The sequence below is a fragment of the Bubalus bubalis genome, chromosome 23, assembly GCF_019923935.1.
Source record: "Bubalus bubalis isolate 160015118507 breed Murrah chromosome 23, NDDB_SH_1, whole genome shotgun sequence".
Lineage (NCBI taxonomy): Eukaryota > Metazoa > Chordata > Mammalia > Artiodactyla > Bovidae > Bubalus > Bubalus bubalis.
The window spans coordinates 18,980,219-19,002,101 of record NC_059179.1 but is presented as its reverse complement, the minus strand read 5'-3'; the positions used below and the strand labels follow the sequence as shown (position 1 = coordinate 19,002,101).

General features: G+C 48.4%; 2 protein-coding genes across 6 annotated transcripts; both read right to left on the bottom strand.

The window, feature by feature from the left end:
- Positions 1-16: 16 nt before the first annotated feature.
- On the bottom strand, positions 17-21,676 carry HOGA1 (4-hydroxy-2-oxoglutarate aldolase 1). Of its 5 annotated transcripts, XM_044935113.1 has the most exons (8): positions 21,074-21,669; positions 10,427-10,555; positions 10,106-10,233; positions 9,498-9,632; positions 9,131-9,227; positions 7,342-7,475; positions 1,721-1,783; positions 304-437 (listed from the first exon to the last, which is right to left on the bottom strand). In XM_044935113.1, the coding sequence occupies exons 1-7, from the start codon at positions 21,282-21,284 to the stop codon at positions 1,721-1,723; spliced, it is 897 nt and encodes a 298-aa protein (XP_044791048.1). In that variant the 5' UTR covers positions 21,285-21,669; the 3' UTR covers positions 304-437. The 5 variants fall into 5 exon arrangements, with proteins under 5 accessions (XP_025129833.1, XP_025129832.1, XP_006061219.2 ...); XM_006061157.3 differs by lacking the exon at positions 1,721-1,783 and having other exon boundaries at positions 148-437; positions 21,074-21,668; XM_025274050.2 differs by lacking the exon at positions 1,721-1,783 and having other exon boundaries at positions 314-451.
- On the bottom strand, positions 16,198-17,932 carry C23H10orf62 (chromosome 23 C10orf62 homolog). The gene is made up of 2 exons (XM_045164223.1): positions 17,878-17,932; positions 16,198-17,517 (listed from the first exon to the last, which is right to left on the bottom strand). Exons 1-2 carry the CDS (start codon positions 17,930-17,932, stop codon positions 16,556-16,558), a joined length of 1,017 nt encoding a protein of 338 aa, XP_045020158.1. The 3' UTR covers positions 16,198-16,555.
- Positions 21,677-21,883: the final 207 nt, after the last annotated feature.

Here is a 21,883-nt window from a genome sequence, read left to right as displayed (position 1 = left end):
GGACAGAAAAGCACAGTAGAGAGAGAAATAAGTCATGTTCCTTCCTACATTGAAGGTCTCTAAAGACCCAGATTCCGGGATACAAATAACCAGAGATCAGAGATCATGGGGCTGGGAGAACAGGAAATAAGCATGCCTGGTAGTGCCTGGAGAAAGTCTACCGGGAGGACTGAAGTAAGAAGAGGAGCCTCGAACCCTGAGCCCTCGTCTCCCCCACGCTTTCTTCAGGCTGCCACCACCCGGCAGGAGGCTGAGGTGGGCGTGGTCCGGCAGGCCCCGGCCGGCGCTCAGAGCCACCCGTTGCTGGCGAAGTCCAGGCGCAGCGCCTCCTCCTGGGCGGGGCTCAGCTCCTGCAAGGGGCAGCGGCAGGGGCCTCCGTAGTAGCCGAACCAGTCCATGGTTTTCTTCAGTCCTGGGATCCCGAAGCGCCGGGTCACCTAAGGAGCAGCGCCTGTTAGAAGAGACTGGGGAGTCTCTCTCTCTCTCTCTCTCTCTCTCTCTCTCTCTCTCTCTCTCTCTCTCTCTCACACACACACACACACACACACACTTATAGAACCCAGGCATTTCACTTTCAGAAGGTTAGGGTTCCCACCCTCCTTCCCTAGTAAAGTAACTCTGCCGAATCTATGACACCCAGGGTAGACGGGGAATCCAGAAGGCAGGTGGGTGGGAGAAAACACAGGCCAAAATCTAGAATGAAGGAAGGCGCTTCCTTTGGTTTTAGAGAAATCCACCCCACTGGGGAGGAGACCAGCATTCAGTCCTCAGGCTGAGAAGGGAGAAGGCAACAGTGCTGTGGGTCTGGGGCTAGAGCATCTCCGGTCTACAGCCCAGTTCCCGGGTACCCGACCTGGGCACACGGGTTGCGGGAAATCAGCATGGTCCAGACCTCTACTGTTCCCACAGCAGGGTCCTCCCATCCACCCGTAACTCTTCCCTGATCCCCAATTCCAAATGCTTTCACAGGGAAAACAGTACATCTGTTGTCCAAAGAATAACCTTGTATCATTAACTTATCTCTGAGCAAGTTCACTTGCCTAAAAAAGGAGAGGTCTGCACAACATGATCTCTAAACTTTTCCATTGTAATGGAAGACCTAATTTAAAAGCAGGCATCTTGTTTCTTTGCTTCTAGCATAGCAACTGGCTGTTTCAGGCTGATCAGAAGTGTTAGATTGGTCTTTGATTACTTAAAAAGAAGTAATTATTACTTAATGAGATTTCACTTTGAGGGAAGTAAAACCTTAGAAATACAGGCTTCGTGAAGGGTAAAATTAGAAAAAAGGTTGTTTGGGGTAAAAATAATTGGGAACCACTGATGAATGACTGACATTTAATAACTCTTCACCACTAGAGGCCAGTAGACTTTAGCAAGCTTCCTCCCAGGCCTGGTTCCAGCCATAATATTCTAATAACCTGGGCATGTGTGTGAGTGTGTGTGCTCAGTCGCTCAGTCCTGTCTGACTCTTTTGGATCCTATGGGCTGTAGCCCACCAGGCTCCTCTGTCCATGGGGTTCTCCAGGCAAGAATACTGAGTGGATTGCCATTTCCTCCTCCAGGGGATCTTCCTGACCCAAGGATCAAACCTGCACCTCCTGCATCTCTGGCATTGGCTAGAGGATTTTTTTACCACTGAGCCACTTCGGAAGGCCCAATAACTTGGGCACTTCACCCAAAACCTGAGCAGGGTGGGAAAGACGATGGAAACAAGAAGTACCTAGAAGAAAGCCTTCTTCCACCGTGGGTGTCTGAAGATCTCTGATTTGTCCCTCTTTAGACCCTGAGAAAGGGTGGAATGGTTTGGAGGTAAAAACTATGGAAAGTGCTAAATATAGCCAGGGCAAGAGGTTGGCTGGGTGGGAGGGCAGAGGAAGCACATTGTGTTCAAGCAGGGCAGGGCAATAAGGTGACATCAAGCTGCTCTTGGGGTGGCTGAGCCTACAGCCCAGGCAGCAGAAAGGTGTTCCAGGCATTCCTGAGTGTGTGCCCAGAGCTGGCACAGGATGGGGCACAAAGTGAAGGGTAAGACAAGATGGCACGCCGAGGCAGTAAGCATCCTCTCTTCCCAAGGGGCAGCCCGAGCTGCTTCATCTGTAATATTAGGAGATAAAGAAAGCTACCCCATGTCACAAGAACTGGATGAGAAAAATACCACTATTATAAGCAACAAGGTTCTACTCTGTAGCACAGGGAATTATATTTAATATCTTGTGATTAAACCATAATAGAAAAGAATATGAAAAAGAATATATATGTGTGTATAACTGAGTCACTTTGCTATATAGCAATAATTAACAATGTAATTCAACCATGCTTGGATAAAAAATAAATTTAAAAGATTCTACTATTAGCCCAGACCCCAAGGGGCCTGGAAGCTCCTCCTCTTCCTGTCTGGTGGTATGCAGGCTCTGGGACTTTCTCTCTCACAGGGAGGGGAGTGGGAGAGCAGAGGTCCTGCCCCAGTGGAATGTTGGTATGTATAGTACAGCCTGGGGCCGGATGGGGCTCAGCCTAAAGGACTTTATTCCTACAGTTATTACGACCTATCTATAGGGCGTCCTATGCCAGGAGAGTTTCACAGCCAGGAAAACTCAAGCTTGCCTCCTCAGCTGTCCTTTCTCTACATCTGAATTAATCTGTCCCTTTGAGGTAAAGATGTAAACTGTGAGGGACATCTAGAGCCCGCCCACCACTCTACCTGCCTCACAGGCAAAACTTGACAGAGCACCAAAATACTCAGTCATGAGACAAATATTTAATGCAATATTTTTTAAAACGTAAAAATCAATGCAAAAAAAAGCCCACAATGAGCAAAGAGTCAAAGTTTTAAATAAAGGCAAGATTAACAGAACCGTGCCCAGAATCTTGTAGCCTGAGGCCATTAATTACATGTGCCCCCTATACATGTTTTGCATATTTTTAATGGTAACTTTTTTTTCTAGAAGTAGATTTAGGCTTTCTATGGGGTCGCACAGAGTCGGACACGACTGAAGCGACGTAGCAGCAGCAGCAGTAGCAGCAGATTTAGGGAAAAAAGTTGGTTTGATGTGTTTGCTTCCATTCAAGCCAGGGAAGTAAAATTCTAATAAGTTATGTTTTTGGTATTAAATGGAAAAAGTGTTGCAAATGTTAATGTACCTACTTTAAAATTTTTCAATGTTTTTTCCCAACTACTCTAATATACTGGGAGGGAAAAATCACCATTTAGAAAACTACCTGAAGAACTTCCCTGCTGGTCCAGTGACTAGGACTCTGGTCTCCCAATACAGGGAGCCTGGATTCAAGCCCTGGACAGGGACTGGATCCCACATGTCACAACTAAGAGTTTGCATGCTGCAGCTAAGATTTGGTACAGCCAAATAAATAAAGAAAACTGCTTAGAGCTTTCACTTCCAGGAAGATGGAATAGGTGTACTTTTCTTTATTTCCCTCAAAAAGCAGAACTAAAAAAAAAAAAAAGCAAAGCCCAGGACATTATATAAAAACCAACATAAAAGTCTGAAAGGCAGAGAGAAGGAATACTGACTAGCGACTTTGGGACCCAAGAAAAACAGCACAGTGCCAAGCTCCTCAGTCTAGACTTGGAGCCAAAGGAGCAGTGACCCTGAAATACCAGTAAGCAGAGACAAGAAAAGCCCCACAAAAGGCTGTCCCCTCTGGTCGAAGACAAGGAAGGGGCAGCTGAGCAAGATGGAGAACTTGTGAACAATAATCACTCTACTCCAGCCAGATCCCGCAGGAGAGTCAGAACTTTGACCACTGCCCACCCCTTAAGGAGGCCACCCTGTCAAACACACTCGAGATGTCAGAGGAGGCCACACGGGGAGCACTTCTACCCCTTCCAGCCAGTGAGGTATCAGCAGAGCCTAGTATGGAATTATTATTATTTTTTAAACTCCCAAAATAGAAACCTCCAGGCCCAGATGGTTTCATTGAAGAATTCTAAAAAATGTTCAAAGATATAATATCAATTTTCATAATCTCTTCCAGAAAACAGAAGAGAAGGGAACATTTCCCAATCAATGAATAAAGCTATTTTTATCCCGATAACAAAATCAAAGACAGTACAGAAGAAAAGAAGCAAAGAAAGAAAGATGGTATACCAATATCTCTCATGAATATAGACAGGGAAATCCCTTGATAAAATATTAGCAAATGGAATTCAGCAATATATAAAAACATTTATACATCGTGCGCCAGTGGAGTTTATTCCACTTGGATACAAGTCTGGTTCAGTATTTAAAAATTATTAATGTAACTCACCATATTAACAGGCTAAAGAGGAAATAAAACACATGATCATATGAATCAATAAAGAAAAACATTTGACAAAAGTTCAACATCCATTTATGATTTTTAAAAACTTTCTGAAAGCTAGAATAGAGGGAGAACTTCCTCAACTTGAAAAAGAGCATCTACAGAAACCTACCTCCCATTGTGCTTAACAATGAAAGACTGAACACTTTTCCTTAAGATCAGAAACAAGTCAAGATGTCTACTCTCACTACTCTTATTCATCTTAGTGCAGGAAATTCTAGCCATTGCACTAAGGCAAGAAAGAAAATAAAAGGCATGCAGATCAGAAAGGAAGAGATTAAAACATGCCCTATTTATGGGTGATATGATTGTCTATGTAGAAAATCCCAAGGAATATAGAAAAAAATCTCTTAGAACGCATAAGTGAGTTTAGCAAAGTCATATATAATATGAGATAAACAAGCAAAAATCAGTTGGTTCCTATACATACTAGATATAAACATTTTATAGTGAAATTAAAAATACAATATCATTTATAATCACTCAAATATATGAGCCACTTAGGTGTAAATCTCTCAAAACTTGTAGAGGACTTGTGCGCCAAAAGCTACAAAATGCTGACAAAATAAATCAAAGAAGGTTTACATAAATGGAGACATAGCCTATTCAAGGATTTGAAGACAACAAAGTAAAAATGTCAGTTGTTCCCAAATTGGTGTACAAATTTAAGACAATTCCTACTGAAATCCTAGCAAAAGTATTCATAGATATAGATAATATTTTTCTAAAACGTATATGGCAAGACAAAAGATTTAGATTAGTTAAAACAATTTTGGGGAAGAAAAGAACAAAGTAGGAAGAGTCAGTCTAGCTGATTTCAAGATTTATTATACACCTACAACAATCAAGTCTGTGTGGTACTGCAGAGGGATAGATCAATGAGAGAATAGAGAATCCAGAAATAGACCCACACAAATACACCCAGCTGATTTTTGACAAAGGTGCAAAAGTAATTCAATAAAGGAAAGATCATCTTTTCAACAGATGGTGCTGGAGCAAGTGGATATCTACAGGCCAAAAAAGAGAAAAAAAATGAACCTTGATCTAAGTCTCATACGTTTTACAAAAATTAACTCAAAATGGGTCACAGGCTTGTAAAACATAAAACTTTTAGGAAAAAGAAAAGCTTCACAATCTTGTGCTAAGCAGAGAGTTCTTAGACTTGCACCAAAAGCATAAACATAAAAGTAAATATTGATAATTAGACTTCGTTAAAATTAAAAAACTTTTGCTCGGCAAAACATCTGTTAAGAGGATGAGAAGATAAACTACAGACTGGGAGAAGTATTTGCAGATGACATTTTTGACAAAGGATTAGTATCTAGAAGGTATAAAGAACTTCTAAAACTCAACAGTGGAAAAAAAAAATCCAATTGGAAACTGGGTAGGAGACAAAAATAGACATTTCATATAAATGTCAAATAAATACATGATAAAAGGTTCAATAGCATTAGCCATCAGAAAAATGTAAATTAAAGCCACAATGAGATGTCACAACATGCCTATCAGAATGAAAAAAAAGTCACACCACCAAATGCTGTTGAGGATACAGAGAAACTGGGTCACTCATACATTTACACTGATGTAAATACAAAATTGGAGAAGGAAATGACAACCCACTCCAATATTCTTTCCTGTGAAATCCCACAGACATAGGAGCCTGGCAGGCTGCAGTCCATAGGGTCACAAAAGAGTTGGACACAACTTAGCGACTAACAACAGCAAAAATACAAAATGGTACACTTACTCTGGAAAAAAGTTGGTCAGTTTCTTAAAATGATAAGCATGCAAAAATTATACAACCCACTAGTTGTGTATTTATCCCAGAAAAAATGAAAACTTATACTAAAATCTGTTCATGAATGTTCACAGCAGCTTTTAATAGCCCCAAACTGGGAACAACCAGCTATCCTTCAACAGATAAATGGTTAAACAAAGCTGCTTCTGGCCACATTCAATAATAAAAAAGAACTGCTACTTGTGTTTGAATGAATCTCCAGGAAATTATGCTGAGTGAAAAAAAAGCAAATTTCGAAAGGTTCTAGATGACCTTATTCCATTTACATAAGTGTCTTGAACTGATAAAATTACAGAAATGAACATATTTGTGGCTGCCAGGGGTTAAGGAGCGGGGTAGGGGCAGGAGGTGAGTAGGTATGACTATAAAAGACTAGCATAAGAGATCCTTATGGTAATGGAAATATTCTATATCTCGACTATATGTTAGTCAAAATCCTGGTTGTGATATTGTGCTATAGTTTTGTAAGATGTTACCATTGGGGTAAACAGGGTAATGGGTAGATGGAATCTCCCTGTATTGTTTCTTATCATTTCATGTGAATCCACAGTGATACTAGAGTAAAAAGTTTAATTTAAAGTATAAATGAAGACATGTCTCCAGGGACACATGTTTTTCTTTTTGCCTCAGACTCCAGTGTGGCTCAGCACAACATTGCCTGCACTTGACTGGAATTCCAGCTTGCCTCTTCTCCTTGATTTGCCCAACACAGACTCGGGGTACACGGTCTGACTGCAGAATGGATTATTTGAAGACAGGACTCTCCTGGGAAAGCTGGGCTCTGAATACCTCCAGGCTTCCCACGCCTTTATTCAACTGTCGTTCCATTTTTCAGGATCTGGCCCCTTATAAAGCTGACATAAAGGCCCAAGTTTCCCTCTCTCTAGGCACTGTATCTCTAAGTACGGTTCCAGGATTCCCTATGTCACAACCACCTAGGACGTTTGTCTCAGTGACTATTCCTGGGCCTAAAGGAGCAGAATTTTAACCAGCTCCCTGAATGAATTCCAATGCACACTTAAGTTTGAGAACCAATGGGGCTCGAGTTTGTCTGAAGTCAAGATTTTCTGGGGAGGCACAAAGAGTTTCCCACACTGGGATGTTCTCGAAAAGGCCTTTCTGAAGGAGGAGAGACCGAGGAGGGACACCTGTGCCAGCATTGACTCCTGTTCCAACAAGGACACAGACCACCCCCACGCTGGGCCCGCGGGCCGGGAGCTCACCGCAGTGTTTGGCTCGATGAGGCGGTGCTGCAGTTTCTGGGCATCTTCCCATTGCCCTGTGAGGCAGAGTCTCTCCAGCTGGCACACCTGAGCCCCCAGGACATTGGCCAGGGCACACACGCCCCCCACAGCTCCTGCCACAGGGTAAAAGACAGAATATCAGCCTGAGGCTCCTCTTGAAGAGAATTCCAAATCCTGCAGCACCTCTTTGTTCTGAGAGTTAGGCTGCGGATTTTTAGGCCACCGGTGAGCCACATCTGAGACACAGTCTGTGAGTTTACGGAGTACAGATTTCCAGAGAGACCCTTGCCAGCATATTCAAAATAGAATCCCACAGGCTGAGGGGCAAGGAACAGAACCTGAAGGCTGACTCAAGGATGGTTCCTTTCCCTCATCCCCCTCTCCCCCACGGTAAAGTCCCACCTGCCAGTTGGCACCTCCACACTCCTGCAATTGCCCCCTGACTCATCAGCCCTGGAAGGAGATGGCATGAATGGCAAGCCTCTGGTCTATGGAAACTGTATTCCCCCCAGTGAATTCAGCCTGGGACAGTCGTGGGGGAGGAGAATGAGCACTAGACTTAGTCAGGAGACCCAGCGTTTCCTCCCATTGGCTGTGTGAACTTAGACATGTCATCTAACACTTGCCGGTCCTCTTTGCTCTCATCTGGGCAATGGAAACGGGCTGGCTGTGATCTCGGAAGTTCTGCCACTTCTGCCAGCCTGTTTAGTGTGATTGCAAAGCTAGTTAGGAGTGACTCAAAGCAGAGTGGCCTCAAGACTGGAGACAGAGTGGGCATTTCTCATGAGTGAATGTAACTGCTGTTTATCAAAAGCCTACTGTGTCAAGGGCTATGACAGACACAGGGCCAATGCTCTCTAATCCTCACATCTCCCTGCTTTGCCGAGTAAGAACTCAGGCACAGAGAGGTCGTTTACCTTGCCCGGTGGTACTCAGTGAATAAATGGCAGAGCTCAGATTCCAGCTTAGATCTCCAGCCTGCAGAGCCAGTGCGATTTCCATCTACCACTCATGAAGGAAGCATAAATGTGTCTCCTGTAACTCTCCCCTTTAGACTGTGACAGGGCAGAGGGGAGTTATACAGAACCTATATCACAACCCAAATCTGCAGAGACCAGAGAGAACATGAAGCAGCATTGTCCCCTGCATCGCTGGAAAAGTAACTCAAATCTCAAGACACTGGGGCTTCAGCTGATGGGAGCAGGTGCTCCCTCCCCTCCGGGGCCCAAATCCAGTCTGAACTCAGGGACCTTGACCCCAAGCAGACAAGAGCACTTGGTCTAAATGGTAACATTCCTAGGATCCTAGACTGCAACAGAGTCTGATCAGTCAGCTGAAGATCCCCAGGCCAACCCTGCAGGCCTAACAATTAATTCTGGCCTGGGCCCAGGGAGAGAGGAAAATGCACTCCCAGACTGGTGGGAAGCACCCCAAGGCCTCTGCCCTTAGAGGATAATTTACAAGGTGAGATTAAAGGAGCTAAATTTGTCACCTAAGCAGGGAGCTTGGGACTTAGAACAAACTGCAGGCATCCCCACTACAGGCCAGGGGATTGTTCACGGCCACCCTCCTCCACCTAACAAGGTTACTTAGAAGCATCCACTATTCAGATAAGTAAGTGGTGAAACATATCTCTGAGGTTTCCCAGCAGGCAGGCTGGCAAAAGCCCCCTATCCACACAGTCCTGGCCTTCAGCATCTTTCCCAGCAGAACCCAGCTGCCTGTATCATGACCACTCGTCACAGTCTGAGAGAAGTGGGAGGCCTACCTACGGCATAGCTGGCCAGTAGGAAGCCAGCCGATCCAGCCAACACCTGGAAATCCTGACTCCTGGTCTTGTGAACAATCAGCCCAATCCTGGTGACCTGTAATAACGGCCAAGCTAGTGTGAGAGCTGCGCCCACAGGCTCTGCTGCCAGCCTGGCTGGGGGCTGGGGGCTGGGCAAGTGTGGGAGAATGAGAGTCGAGGTCCCAGAGAGATGCTCCCCTTGATTCAGATGAACCCCAGAGAGCCCAGAGGACAGAGGGAACCCACCCCAGAGCCCAGGACTGAAGCAGATCCTAGAGCTGCCCTGAAGTCGGTATCAAAGGAGAAGAGAAGGAGGAGTCCCTGGCCGAGGGCCACTGCCACTCACATCACCCCCGCTGTCCTTGATGCCCACAATATTGGGGTGCTGGGAAAGCGTGACCACCGCATCCACTGGCAGGTCCAGCCCCGTGTTGGCTGGGACGCTGTACAGCACCACAGGAACTGGAGACAGGTCAGCCACCTGAGGGGTGCAGAGAAGAGAGGGGAGGCCAGCTGCCCCAGGCCTGAGGCGGCCGGAGCCTGGCTCTGTGCAGGACTGCCTGGACCGGCCCACCTCCTGGATGAGAAGTCACAGAGCTGGGCACCCTGATTGCAAGCACTGATCCTGGGTGATACTTAAGAGTGCTTTCTGTGTGCCAGGCACAGCTCCAAGTCCTTTTCGTTTTGATTGATCTAATCCTCCCTGGAGGAAGATTCATTATTCCTCCCATTTGAGAGGGGCGGGAAGAGCGACACCGCAGGGTTAGGTCAGTTGCCCACAGTCACACAGCTGGTACCTGGTGGTGTCCCTCCCCTCTCCCAAGCTGCCATTTATGGGAAGTCAGCTCACCACTCTGCTCCTAGCTTCTCTCCTCCCCTCCCTGGGCAGAATCTCTGCTCCACCCAGCTTCCTCTGGGCCCAGGCCTCAAACCCACACCCCTACCTTAACCCACCTTGGTGTAGTGGTGAATGAGGGCGGCGCTGCTCATGCGGCCACGATAGTAGCAAGGGGTCACCACCATGGCGGCGTCAGCCCCGACCTGGGCCATGCTCACCGTCATCTCCACCGTGGCCTGAGTAGCTACAGGAGAAAGAAAGAAGTCTTCGCTACAGGCCATGGTGGGCGAGGGCAGGAGGGAGTGGACCAGACTAGGACCGAGGCAAGCAAGAGACGCAGAAGAGATAGAGCAAGACCTAGACTGAACCCAGCTCCAGGCCAGGGAGCCAGCCCCCACACCCAGCCACCGCCAGGCCCAGGCACATTCAGGCCTCACACTCGCAGCCGGAGCCGGCCAGCAGGAGCTTGCCCTTGGGCAGGGCCTGGCGTGCGCGGCTCACCACCTCCAGGCGCTCACTGCTGGTCAGGAAGGGGAACTCGCCATTGGAGCCCTGGACCACGAAGCCTGCAAGAGAAGCAACACCTTACCATCTGCTTGTGAAAAACTGGCTGTTGGTCTTAACTCACCCAGGTTCCTATCTCCCCATCACCACTGTTTTTCGTACATTTCCTTCCCATCTTTGTCCTGAGACAGGCAGAGTGTTGTACCCTGTTGCAGTGACAGTGTTCACACCATTTTTTTGTTTTAATGAGATATTTCAGATACCAAAAAGAATAGATAATAATATAATCCACATCAGTGTACCCAGTACCCTCGACAACCTCCCCCCATCTCTTCCTCATCTCTGGCCTGTCTCAAGTGTTCATGGTTCCCATTCGTGTTGCTTTACCCTTAAAACACAAATCTAGAGCCATAAACAATATATAATAGGTTTTTTGCCTATTAAGACTATAGAAATGGAATCACATAATCTTCTGCTCTTTGCCATTTTTGCTCACCATTATGTTTTGAGCTTTGTCCACAGCAGTGCAGAGAGCCCTGATTCATTCATTTTCATTGCTATATAATACTCTCTTGTGAAGTTAGACCACAACTTAACTTTTCATTGTCCTTTTGACATTTAGACTATTTCCTATTTTGCTATTATAAACAATGCTGAAACCAACGGTTTAAGAGTTTCTCTCAGTTTAGAGACTCAGGTGTGTAATGGCTGAGTCACAGGTAAATGCGCTTTCACGTGCCAGACTTCTAGTCAGCCAGTCCATATGCAGCAGCGCTAGAAAAAACTGGGAGTGCTCATTCACATCCATACTGAGTACTGTCAGAACAAATTCTTGCCAATTTTCTGGATGAAAAGTGGCATCTCATTATTTTATTTTGCATTTCCTGTTTTATCCAATTTGTGAGGTTTCTAACATTAGAGGTGTCAAATCATTTCATATCCACAAGAGACCAGTAGAACTGATGCTCTTCAGCTGAATCTAAAGGGAATGCAAAGCCATTTTCCTCTCAGCTTTTTTCATTCAACTTTCTCTTTCCTCTTCTTTCTCCTCTCCATCCCATCCCAAATTTTTTCCCTTAAATGTAGCATACAATACACGAAGATTATTAATAAATAGAAGACTATTGGGGAGAAAGGAAAGAAAGTGGGGGCTATATTAATATACAAAATCGCTGCCATACAGTTCTGACAGATATCTGATTTGGAGGTTCCTGACAGTCAAAGCTAAAAGGGAAATGTAGTCAGCTGACAGATATGTAGAAATCAAGATAAAGCAAAGCAGCTGCCCTGGAGAAACACAGATTTTCCTGGCACTGGGACCGAGAAAAATTGTTCCTGTGAGTCATCCTTAAGGGGACACAGTGTTGGTGGGGAGTCAGCTTTACACCACAAGGCTTTCTCTGTGCTGTTCACTATCCCATCAAGTCCACTGAGCGGGCTGCCAGGAGAACTTCCTGGATACTTAGCATTTCTCCCCCAGTTTCGTGTCTTGGTAACATTGCAGAGAACATCTGGAGGCAAATAGCTTTCTGCTTCTGTCAGTCAGATCATCGCCTCAGCATCAGTTCCTCCATGTCAGGCTAGGAGCCCATGGTAGAAGCCTTCTTCTGTCCCAGTGATTTCTCAGTGGATCATCCCACTCGCAGAGTTGCCAACCCCAGAGAGGGCTCCAGTCCAGCCATGATAGGACCAGTAACCTCGGGCTAAGGATTTAGAGGTCAAGCTTCTGCTCCTGCCTCCCCAAGCCCTCTTGAAGGGGCTTTTTGATTCAGACATGTTTCCAGCCATGGTCACTCACTCGCAAGTCCCCTTTCATTCTGGTGGCCAAATCCAGAAACCCCCATGTCCCACAGGTGGACTTGGCCTAAACCGCAGGACAGCTGGGTCTTGAGCTTGGCCGGGGGTGGGAGCAGGTGGCCGAAGCAGGCCCCGTGCTCCAGGCTCCTAGTGGCCTCTCCTCGTTTTACTTAAGGGAGCATCCAACCCAGACCTGACTCTCAAGAAGGCAGTGAGTCCAGGCTGGGGAAGAGGAAGTGTGATAGACCCAGGCAAGCACTGGACTCAGGCCCCTCTGGCTGTTGGGCAAGTTACATCCCTCTCTGAGACTCCAGACAATAAGGGCACTTTAATCCTATCTTATAGAGCTGTCTTAAAGGCTCAAATGAGAAAATGTATGAGAAAAAAACCACTCTGAAGTCTGTGAAGTGATACTGCAAAGAACCCCCTCCTTTTCCTTGACCAGATGTCCAGGTTCAGGCCCAATGTGCGGCTGGGTGTGGAGTTGGGGCTAAAGAAGAGGAAAGACCAGAACTCTGGATGGGTGGCGAATGAGGAAAGTGAGCGCTGGGGAAGCAGGGAGCAGCAGAGTTGGCAGCCAGAGCCCAAGTTTAACTCCGAGTGTGGCCCCTTGCCAGCTTGGAACTCTTGAGCAAATAGCTTAATCAAACTTCAGCTTCCTCAACTGAAAAATGGGGGTAATTTTAGTGTCCTTTTTAAAGTTATGTGGTTTAAGTGAGATCCTATTTACAAATGCCTACAATAGACAGAACCCAGCACTTAAGTAGCTATAGTCATTATGGAGTCAGAGGAAGTGCTCAAGCCTTAAAACTGGAAGATGGCAACTTTCAGTCTGAGGAGGGGGACAGTGGTTGGTATGGGAGGGGAGGCTGCATTCAGGGACCACTCAGCCCCTCCAGCTCTGAGAGGAAAGAGGCTCATATCAGAAGCTTCTCTCCCTTGCCGCATTGTTACTCTGGGTGCTCTAGGAGCCAATGTGGCCTGATAAGGGGAGGTGGGTGGAGGCTGAAGACACACAAGCAACAGGGTGACTTACTGTGGCCAAGAAGAAGCACAATATTTTTTATGTAAGGAGCTTCCCCAGTCAGTATTATACACCTTGGCCCATCATCATTGCCACCTCCTCCAAGAAGTCTTCCTGGAATCCAGTCTTCCCTGAGCATGTTTCCTCTGAACTTCTCTTGCCTGTTCCTAGTCCTTGCCTGCTGTCTACTCAAAAATGCACGGAGATCCTCAGAATCCTTCAACCTCCCTTACCCCGACCTGTTGGGACTAGGAAAAATTTCTCCAACTGGCCTCTGCTGTGAAATGAGGAAATTGAACAGACATTGTCCTAAGTCCTCCTTGGCTTGGGACTTTGGAGTCACTTTTCAGGCTTTTCCTCCTCCCCTTTGCTGATCTCTCAACACTCCCTTCCAGCCAAACTGACTGTCAGAGCCCCCAGACACACGACCATCTTCGTGCGGTACGCCTTTGCTCCTGCTCTTCCCTCTGCCCAGAACACCTCCTTAGTTGCAGCCCCCCATGTGCTGCAAGGACCTTGAAGCCTTCCTCAAGCCCCCTCCCCACTGGACTCCACGGTGTTTTGTCCTTGCTCAGCACTAGTCTAGAAGAATCTAGGTCAAGGACGGCATCTGCCTCATTTTGGCCTCCTCTGTGACACCTAGCACGCTGCCTGTGGACCTATGCGTTAACAATTGGTAGTATAAAAGAAAAATCATCCCAAACCTGGTCTGGGGCAGAACTTTTTTGCATGATGTAATTCATAACCTCCCACTAGGAAGAAAGGAAAGTTCCTGATGAAATGCTGAAGCAATTTCCTAATGAGTTTTAATGGAATTAAGCCTTGATCTGGGAAACCAGCCACCCCCCACCTCCCAGCAGACTCTCAGGCAAGAGGCTAGTGACTGTTAATTTTTCTTTGTATCTAGTCTAACAATGATTTAACCATTCTCCTTTCTTATAAAAAATATCCTCACCAAGAGTTTATACTTGAATTGGTTCCTTAGAAGCTATTTTCCTTCAAGTACAACTGTAGTAAAACTTGGACATGAGCTCATAACTGAATTGTCCAATAATTTTTTGACTTTTAACTTGAGCTACCTTCAGATTTACAGGAAAGCTGCAAAAATGGTACAGAGGATTTCTATACATCCCTCCGTCATCGTACCCAACTAGAGAACAGTGATCAAAACCAGAGAGTGAACATGAGTACAATACGAACTGCAGACCTTATTTGAAATTTTTGCCAGTTTGAAACATTTTATTTTTTTTATTTTATTTTTTTTTTAGTTTGAAACATTTTAAAAGCTAAGATTCCAAAGTCATAATTAGCTAATCTGAAATTTTAGGTATTAAGTTTTTAATAAGGGATTTAAGGTCTTTCAGATAAATGTACATATTTTAACAATCATTTTCAGAAGCCAAAACTCACTGCTTTTGGTTTCTGTCTGATTAGCATCTTCCAACATTTTCCAGGAGGATTGGCTCCATTTTTTTCCTAATTAAGATTTTTATTATGAAGTACCTTTCCTTCTCCAATGAAGTACCTTACACACACACATATCAACGTTTATATAGTCACTGATTAGTAGTGTCAGAAATATTCAAATACTCCTAACTGTGCTCCATAAAGTCACAATTGACAACATCTAGAGTGTTTATGGATTTATCCATTCTTTGCAATGATTCTAGGCACCTCCTTCCTGGAGTTTGAGGCCCACAGTTTGGAAACCACTGGTTCATCCATAATAGATACAAATGGTAAGAAATGCCTATGTAAAGGAGACACTGGGGGTTAGACAGTGCCCTGTAGCTGACTTCTCTCAAGTTTCCTGGGGAAGACAGCTGTCTCCCTTTAACAGCTTAACAGGGAGGTCCCCATTTGCCCCCAAAATGGCTTCTTGGGACCCAGAAAGAGAAGGTAGGGAGAGTCCCAGGCTTGCGGGTCTCTTGCACAGAGTATGTCAGGACATGTGGGAAGAGGACAGGGACAATTATGAGAGACAACAGTTCAGGGGACAGTGGGCCTCAGACCAGGGAGCAGCACAGGGCAGGGATTAGGGGTACGGGCTTTGGAGTCAGGCCACGCTGGGCTCTGACCCCAGCAATATCCACCTACTGTCTATGCCACCTCTGGGAGGATTACACCTCTGAGCCTCACCTGCAAAGTGGAGATAACATAATACCTTCCTCTTGGGTCTGTGCCGTAATATGACACAGAGCGTGGCATGTACTAAAAACTTAAAAAAAGGTGGTGGTTGGAGAGAGGGATTTCCCTGGTGGCCCAATGGCTAAGACTCCACACTCCTAATACAGGGGGCCCAGGTTCGATTCCTGATCAGAAACTAGAGCCCAGATGCCGCAGCTAAAGATCCCACATACTGCAACTAAGACCTGGCACAGCCTAAATAAATAAATATTAAAAAAATTTTTTAAAGGCAGGGGAGCGATTGTAGTATGAGGAGCAATGTGGCTACTTAGTAGTACTGCAGGAGTGGCAGCCCCAGCCCCAGGCACAGCAGCATAAACCAGGAGAGAGAGTGCATAGCCCAATACCGTGGCTCTAACGGTAGCTGGTGGGGAGGCACCAGCACGATCCCAGTGGGGGAGGGGAGAGAGCAGCACCAAGAGGACTGTAGACCTATATCCCACCCCTACTTACTTCCAACCCGCACTGTTCTTCCCCGCACCTCCCAGCTCCTGGCTGCTTCCTCCTCCTCTGGCGGCAGCAGGTTAGCGGCAGTTGAGCCCTGTGGAGACTTCCCATGCCCAGAACCTAAGACCCCAGAAGCTAATTTAGGGATCCTTGAATCAGCCTACCAGAAGAGGACTTGGGAGGAGGAACACTCTCCCCAGAGGCCCACCCAGACCCGGGGCTGGCCACAGAGCCTCCAGACTCAAGAGTAAGGGTATGCAAGGCTTTATTGGCTCAGCTCAGGCATTTGGCATCAGTGTGCTGCTCTCGGCTGCTCCTGGGATCTGCCTCTCCCATTTTCTCTCAGGCGTTCTTCAGGGGCCTGTGAGTCTGCCTCAGTTACCTCAATTCTCCCCAGCTCTCCCTCATCAGGGGCCATCAGGGGCAGACCCCACTCATGGAGCTGAAGGGGCCCGGGACCCCTTGTAGGGGGCCTGAGGAAGAAGGCACTTGGGCAGCAGCATCTTACTCTGGGCCACATAGGTTGCCCCATCAGAGAAATGGGCCACACAGAATGCCTGTGTTTGTGTGCCAGCCCTGCGGGGGGAAGGGGCATCTCCATCTGTGGTTAGGTGGCTTTAAAGGGGTGGTAGCCCTGGGGGCTGCGGTTGGGCAGGCTGTGGGACTGGTGGTTTGCATAACCCTGGTGGCCATGGCGGCAGTGGCTGTGGTAGGTGTGCGTGTGGTTGGCGCCAGCTACGGTGGATTCCTGCTGGGTGAGGAAATTCCCCTTCAGCTTCATCTCCACCTCCTCGAGGGCCTTCAGCTCCTCCTGGTTGATGTCCTTGGTCTCCAGGTGGCCCGAGTTCTGGCAGGCTGTGGCCCGTTGCAACATGGAGTTAGCCAGCTGCTGCCCCTTGGTGTCAATCTCCTTGGTACAGGCTGCCACGGCGGCCCACGTGGCCTCCTCTGCGGACGAGGACTTCCCAGACTCCTTGTGGGTCTCTTTGGTCACGGAAGTCCCAGACATTCTCTGCTTGCTGGTGAAGGACTCCCGGTGAAGGGCCATGCCCTCATCTCCTTGCCGCGTGGTGAAGGTCTCCACGCGAATCGTGGTGCTGGCCTCCCCACTGCCACTGTCCGGCTGCGGAGCAGCGGCGGAGCTGCTGGGCCCAGCGGTGTTGAGGCAGGCAGTGTTGCTGGCGGCCAGCTTCTCCTCGGAAAGACGGCTAAAGTGCGATTTGATCCAACTCTCATCATTCAATTTTTCACTGTCTGTTGGCTCCTGCACCTCTTGTGTGGTCTCAGAATCTGTCTTCCTTTTCCTCTTCCTCTGCATCCACAACACAAGGCCTCCACATCCCAGTAATAGGGTGGTCCCCAGCACCACCCTGCATGATGGTTGCTGGATGAGCTCCAAGAAGGGCTCCAGGACCCCACGCCAGGCGGGCAGAGCTAAGAGCACACTGGGAGTGGGGGAGCCCAGATGGTCTGGTTCATGCTTGAAAGGACAGGCTCTCTGAGGGTGTCTGGCAGGCAGGCCCCCCACTGCACCCTCCCTAGGATGCCCCTCCCGCCTCAGCAATGAACCTCATTGTGAGGAAGGTGGTTGAGGGGCGGGGTGGGGAGAGACCACACAATCCTTTATGTCCAACCTGACAGGAACGGCCTGAGGCCTGGGACCTTTCTCCCACTCTGCCAGCTGTTCCTCAAGTCAGTAAAAGAGTAACTTCCCCAATTCTGAGTCCCTTCTGCCTCCTGCTTGGGATCTATTCTGCAAACCAGGCCTTCTTATCCTTTAGTCTTTGGTTTCTTTTCGTCCTCATCTGGTGGTCCCCAAGGGACAGAGACTGCTGGGTCAAGCTGGCCATGGTTGAAGGGCCTTCTTGACTGGGCTGGCATCCATTCCTTGTTGCCTAAGCCTCGTGTCTCCCCCCATGCGAGGCCTACCGCACTGTCGGCTCAGAGCATTCATTCCATCTCCACTTGCAGCCACTAGCCCCATTACAGAGAGGGCCCAGAAGAAAAAGAGAGGGGCTCATTCTGAAGTAACATGAGGTCACAATTGGGCTGAGAAGGCAGAAAACACAGAATAGGCGACTTCACCCAGCCCCAGATCCCTGGGGCTCTTTCAGGATGGGGGCTGCTACCTCTTGCCTTAGTGATGCCCCTGCAAACCCAGACTTTGCCCCTACTCCTGACTCCCCTGTAAATGCGCACAGCTCAGGTGATGAATGGGTGGGCTGGCTGGCCAGGCTCTTGTAGTTACAGACAACCGAGAGTCTGGCCCTGAATCCCAAATTATACCCAGGGCCTCTCAGGGTAGACAGGCCTGGGTCACTCCCAGAGACATATAGCACATTTTTTTTAATGCCAAAATACAGTTATAAAAATTGTGATATTTTAAACAAAATATTTTATCTAACAAACGAATGGCTTCAATATACACAAAAATATTAATATGACACATCACAAGAATCCATGGACTTGCCTACATAATAAGGGAATAAGACAGAAGCTTCAAGTTTTATGGGGAACATCATCTCTCTGCTCCTGCTGGAGTAGTTCTGGGGTAATCCACTAACCTCATTTGGAAATAACAATTCAAAGTTCATTTTTGAGGTTGTTTGTGGGTGTGAGTTCAGGGACAAATGGCCCTTCTGCAAAAACCCCTCCCTTTTTTCTTTGGTTATAAGTTTTATTTAAATGAATATTCTTTATTCAAATAATGCAAATTAACAATGCTAAATAAATAATAAAAAGTTTCAGGGAATGTCTTCCAGAAGAATCTCTTAACTGTTCACTGATTCCTCAAAGACAGGTTCCCATCTCTTTATCTGGTTTTCTTCTATCTATATTTGCTCAGTCATGACCAACTCTTTGTGACCCCATGGACTGTATCCTGCCAGATTCCTGTGTCCATGGGATTCTCCAGGCAAGAATACTGGAATGGTTTGCCATTTCCTTCTCCAGGGGATCTTCCCGACCCTGGGATCAAAGCCAGATCTCCAGCATTGCAGGCAGATTCTTTACCATCTAAGCCACCCAGGCAGCCTATTGATCATCTCCTTTTTGGAGAACCTTTAATTCATTGCAGGACGCCGTGGCAATGGGATGTGTGATGGTTCCCTCCCCTGCCCCTGAAACCTGGGCTGCAAAAAGAGGCAAAGATCCAGCAAGAGAGACACAGATTTTCGAGCTAAAGTGGCTCATTGCCCCTTTCCCAGGCATTCTGACTGCATCCTGGGAGCTGTGACAGGGCCATTATAGCCCAATATTCTCTGTGCCAGGGCCTCAAGTTTGGGCTCCTTAGAAGAACTGCATTGAACGCTGTGGCCCAGTTCTCATTCTAAAATGAGGAAACCGGATTAGAGAGTTTCAGTGGTTTTTCCAAGGTCGTAACAGGCAGAAACATACTCCTACAAGTCTTCTAACCCCGGATGTTGGGTTCTTCCGCACAGCGCCCTGCTCCCACGTGTGTGGGGGTAAGAGAGAGCTGAGGTGAGAGCTGATGCCTGTGTAGGTTGTATGGGAAATGGACCGGTGGCTAGTCTGCCAGTCATGGCAGCCATGCTCCCAGGCACCCCAGTACCCCCTGCAGCAGTGAGTGGGGTAGGGGAGGGGAAGGAAGGGTGCAGAGAAGAGTCTGGGGTGCACACAGACCCCAGATCAAAGTCCACCCTCCCCACCCCTGCACTAGAGTGTCCTTGAACCTGGGAGGTGAGGCCCAGTCTTCTCTCAGAGATTCAAGGAGCTTCTTACTTTGCTTCAAGAGAATCAGGCCTCAGCTCAAACCTTCAGGCCCCAGCAGAAATATCCTTTGTGTCACTGCTCAAAGTGGGCATCCACAGGGCACTCACTGTGTCCTAGGGAAGGGTCACATCGCCTGAGCACAGAGATATGAAAGGGGTCTCCGTTAGGCCAGCGGGTGCTGTCACAGTGCATCTCTGCCCGCAGTGGCGATCATACTGTTATTCTAATCAGCGCCATCCTTGGAGTCCATACCTGCTAATGTATATCACCCTCCACAGTTTACAGCATGATCTCACTTGCATCCTCTCAGATTTTTCTCCCAACCCTCCTATGATGTGGCCATTATTACTCCCACATGTCAGATGGGGCAACTGAGGTCTGGAGAGATTTATCTCACAGCTAAGCCAGTGGTTGAGCTGTGGTTTGAATCGAGAGTCCATGTTCTGAACTGCTCCACTGTATCACCCCGGTCAGAACCACTCCATTCCCAAGTTGGTGCTGTGTGTGCTAAGTCACTTTAGTTGTGTCCAGCTCTTTGTGACTCCATGGACTGTAGCCGGCCAGGCTCCTCTGTCCATGGGATTCTCCGGGCAAGAATACTGGAGTGGATTGCCAGGCCCTCCTCCAGGGGATTGAACCTGTGTCTCTTGTGTCTCCGGCATTGGCAGGCAGGTTCTTTACCACTAGCGCCACCTGGGAAGCCCTGGGAAGTTGGGGCTGACCAGGGTCCATTTGTTGGAATCTGGTCTGGGGCGGGGGAATTCATCGGTCGGCAGTGGAGTAAGCTGAATGTGACCATGCAGCCTGACCTGAGTTCAAATCCCACCTAAGCCATTTATTAGCTGGAGTGACCTTGGGCAAGGGATCTCATCAGTGTGAGCTCCAGCTTCCCGGCTGTAAAATGGGGCGACTGTCAGCACTGCCTGGGGCAACTGCCATGGGTGCCAGATCGAGGTGGGTGGGGCAGGATGATGGGCGGGACTTGCCCCTTCTGTCTTCATTTATTGTGCCTGGGCTGCGTTGCATGTTGAGTGTCACAAATGTGATCTGTCCCTGATCTCAGAGAGGGGAGGCCCCTGTGTAAAGGGAGAAATGAGTCAGAGGGTGCAGAACAGGAATTAATCTGGCCAAAGAAGGCTTTGCCCAGAAGAGGGTGCTGACAAGGCTTTGGGGGAGATGATCTTTATTCCAAGATCACAGGCCAGCAGTTAGCTTCCTGTCTGCCTCCTGACCCCAGACCAGTGCCCCCCTGCTCCTCTCCTGTAATGCAATGACCCCCAGGGTACCCGACTGTCCGTGAACAGCTCCACAGAGCCTGTGTACCCTCCTCTGGTCGCTGGCTGAGGGGTCATTCACACCCCTCCAACTCCCCCAGTGGACAGACCCCACTTACCTCGGAAGGGAAGGGTGCCCAGTTTATGCAGATTCTCCTCCAGTTTCCCATAGTCCACCTCGGCCGTGGCAGTGAAAGGGGTGGTCACAGGCGGGTAGATGCCTGAGAGGTCCATCCTCCTGCCCTCCCCTGAGGGCCAGCCCCCCAGGGTCCTGGACAAGACCCTGCTCAGCCCTAGCCTCACAGAGGACCAGACTCGGGGGACCAGCATCTCTGCAGGAGGCTCAAGATCAAGCTGGTCTCTGCCCTCGGGGGATGCTGGGTTTGGACTCTTTCCTACCCCTGTTAATGATCAACGTTCTGAGTTAAAAATTTGCTGCCCCCTGCCCTGACTTGTTGGCCCTCAGGCAGGCCCAGGCTGGGTGTTTCCAGGGTCAGAGGCTAGGCCTATGGTTCCAGGGAGGTCCTCCCCCCTCCTAGAGAGCCTCTGGGGAAATGCCACAAGCCTGTGTCCCTCTGGCCAGACAGAGGACTGGTTCCTAGGGTCTTGACACTAAAGTTGCCTCCAGTGGGGCCTGGGCCCTCCTCCCACAGTTCCCAGCCCCAAAGCCAGGAGCCAGGCTGGCTTCCTGTCTTCTGCTTGGCAGTTGCAAGGTTGGCTGAGTTGACTGGCTGAGCCAGCCCGCCCCTGTGGGAGGTGCCGCCGGCGGGGTGAGAAGCTGCCCGGGATCTGCCACCCCTTGACTGCCCCACACCCCTGCCAAGCTCCTCCTGCCGAGCCTGCCACATGACAGGCCTGCGCTGGGCATACACAGCCCCACTGGAAAGCTGTCACCATGAGGGGGCCCCAGGAAGAGCTCATTGCGCAGC

Coding starts and splice junctions, on each gene's coding strand:
- HOGA1 (XM_025274047.2), bottom strand. CDS start 21,284: ATGCTGGTCCCCCGAGTCTGGTCCTCTGTGAGGCTAGGGCTGAGCAGG. Junction 10,234..10,426: donor GGCCGGCTCCGGCTGCGAGT/GTGAGGCCTGAA, acceptor TTTCTCCTGTAG/CTACTCAGGCCACGGTGGAG. Junction 7,476..9,497: donor TCAAGGACAGCGGGGGTGAT/GTGAGTGGCAGT, acceptor ACCCTGTGGCAG/GAGCTGTGGGGGGCGTGTGT.
- C23H10orf62 (XM_045164223.1), bottom strand. CDS start 17,932: ATGGGGCTAGTGGCTGCAAGTGGAGATGGAATGAATGCTCTGAGCCGA. Junction 17,518..17,877: donor TGCTCTGAGCCGACAGTGCG/GTAGGCCTCGCA, acceptor CCTCACAATGAG/GTTCATTGCTGAGGCGGGAG.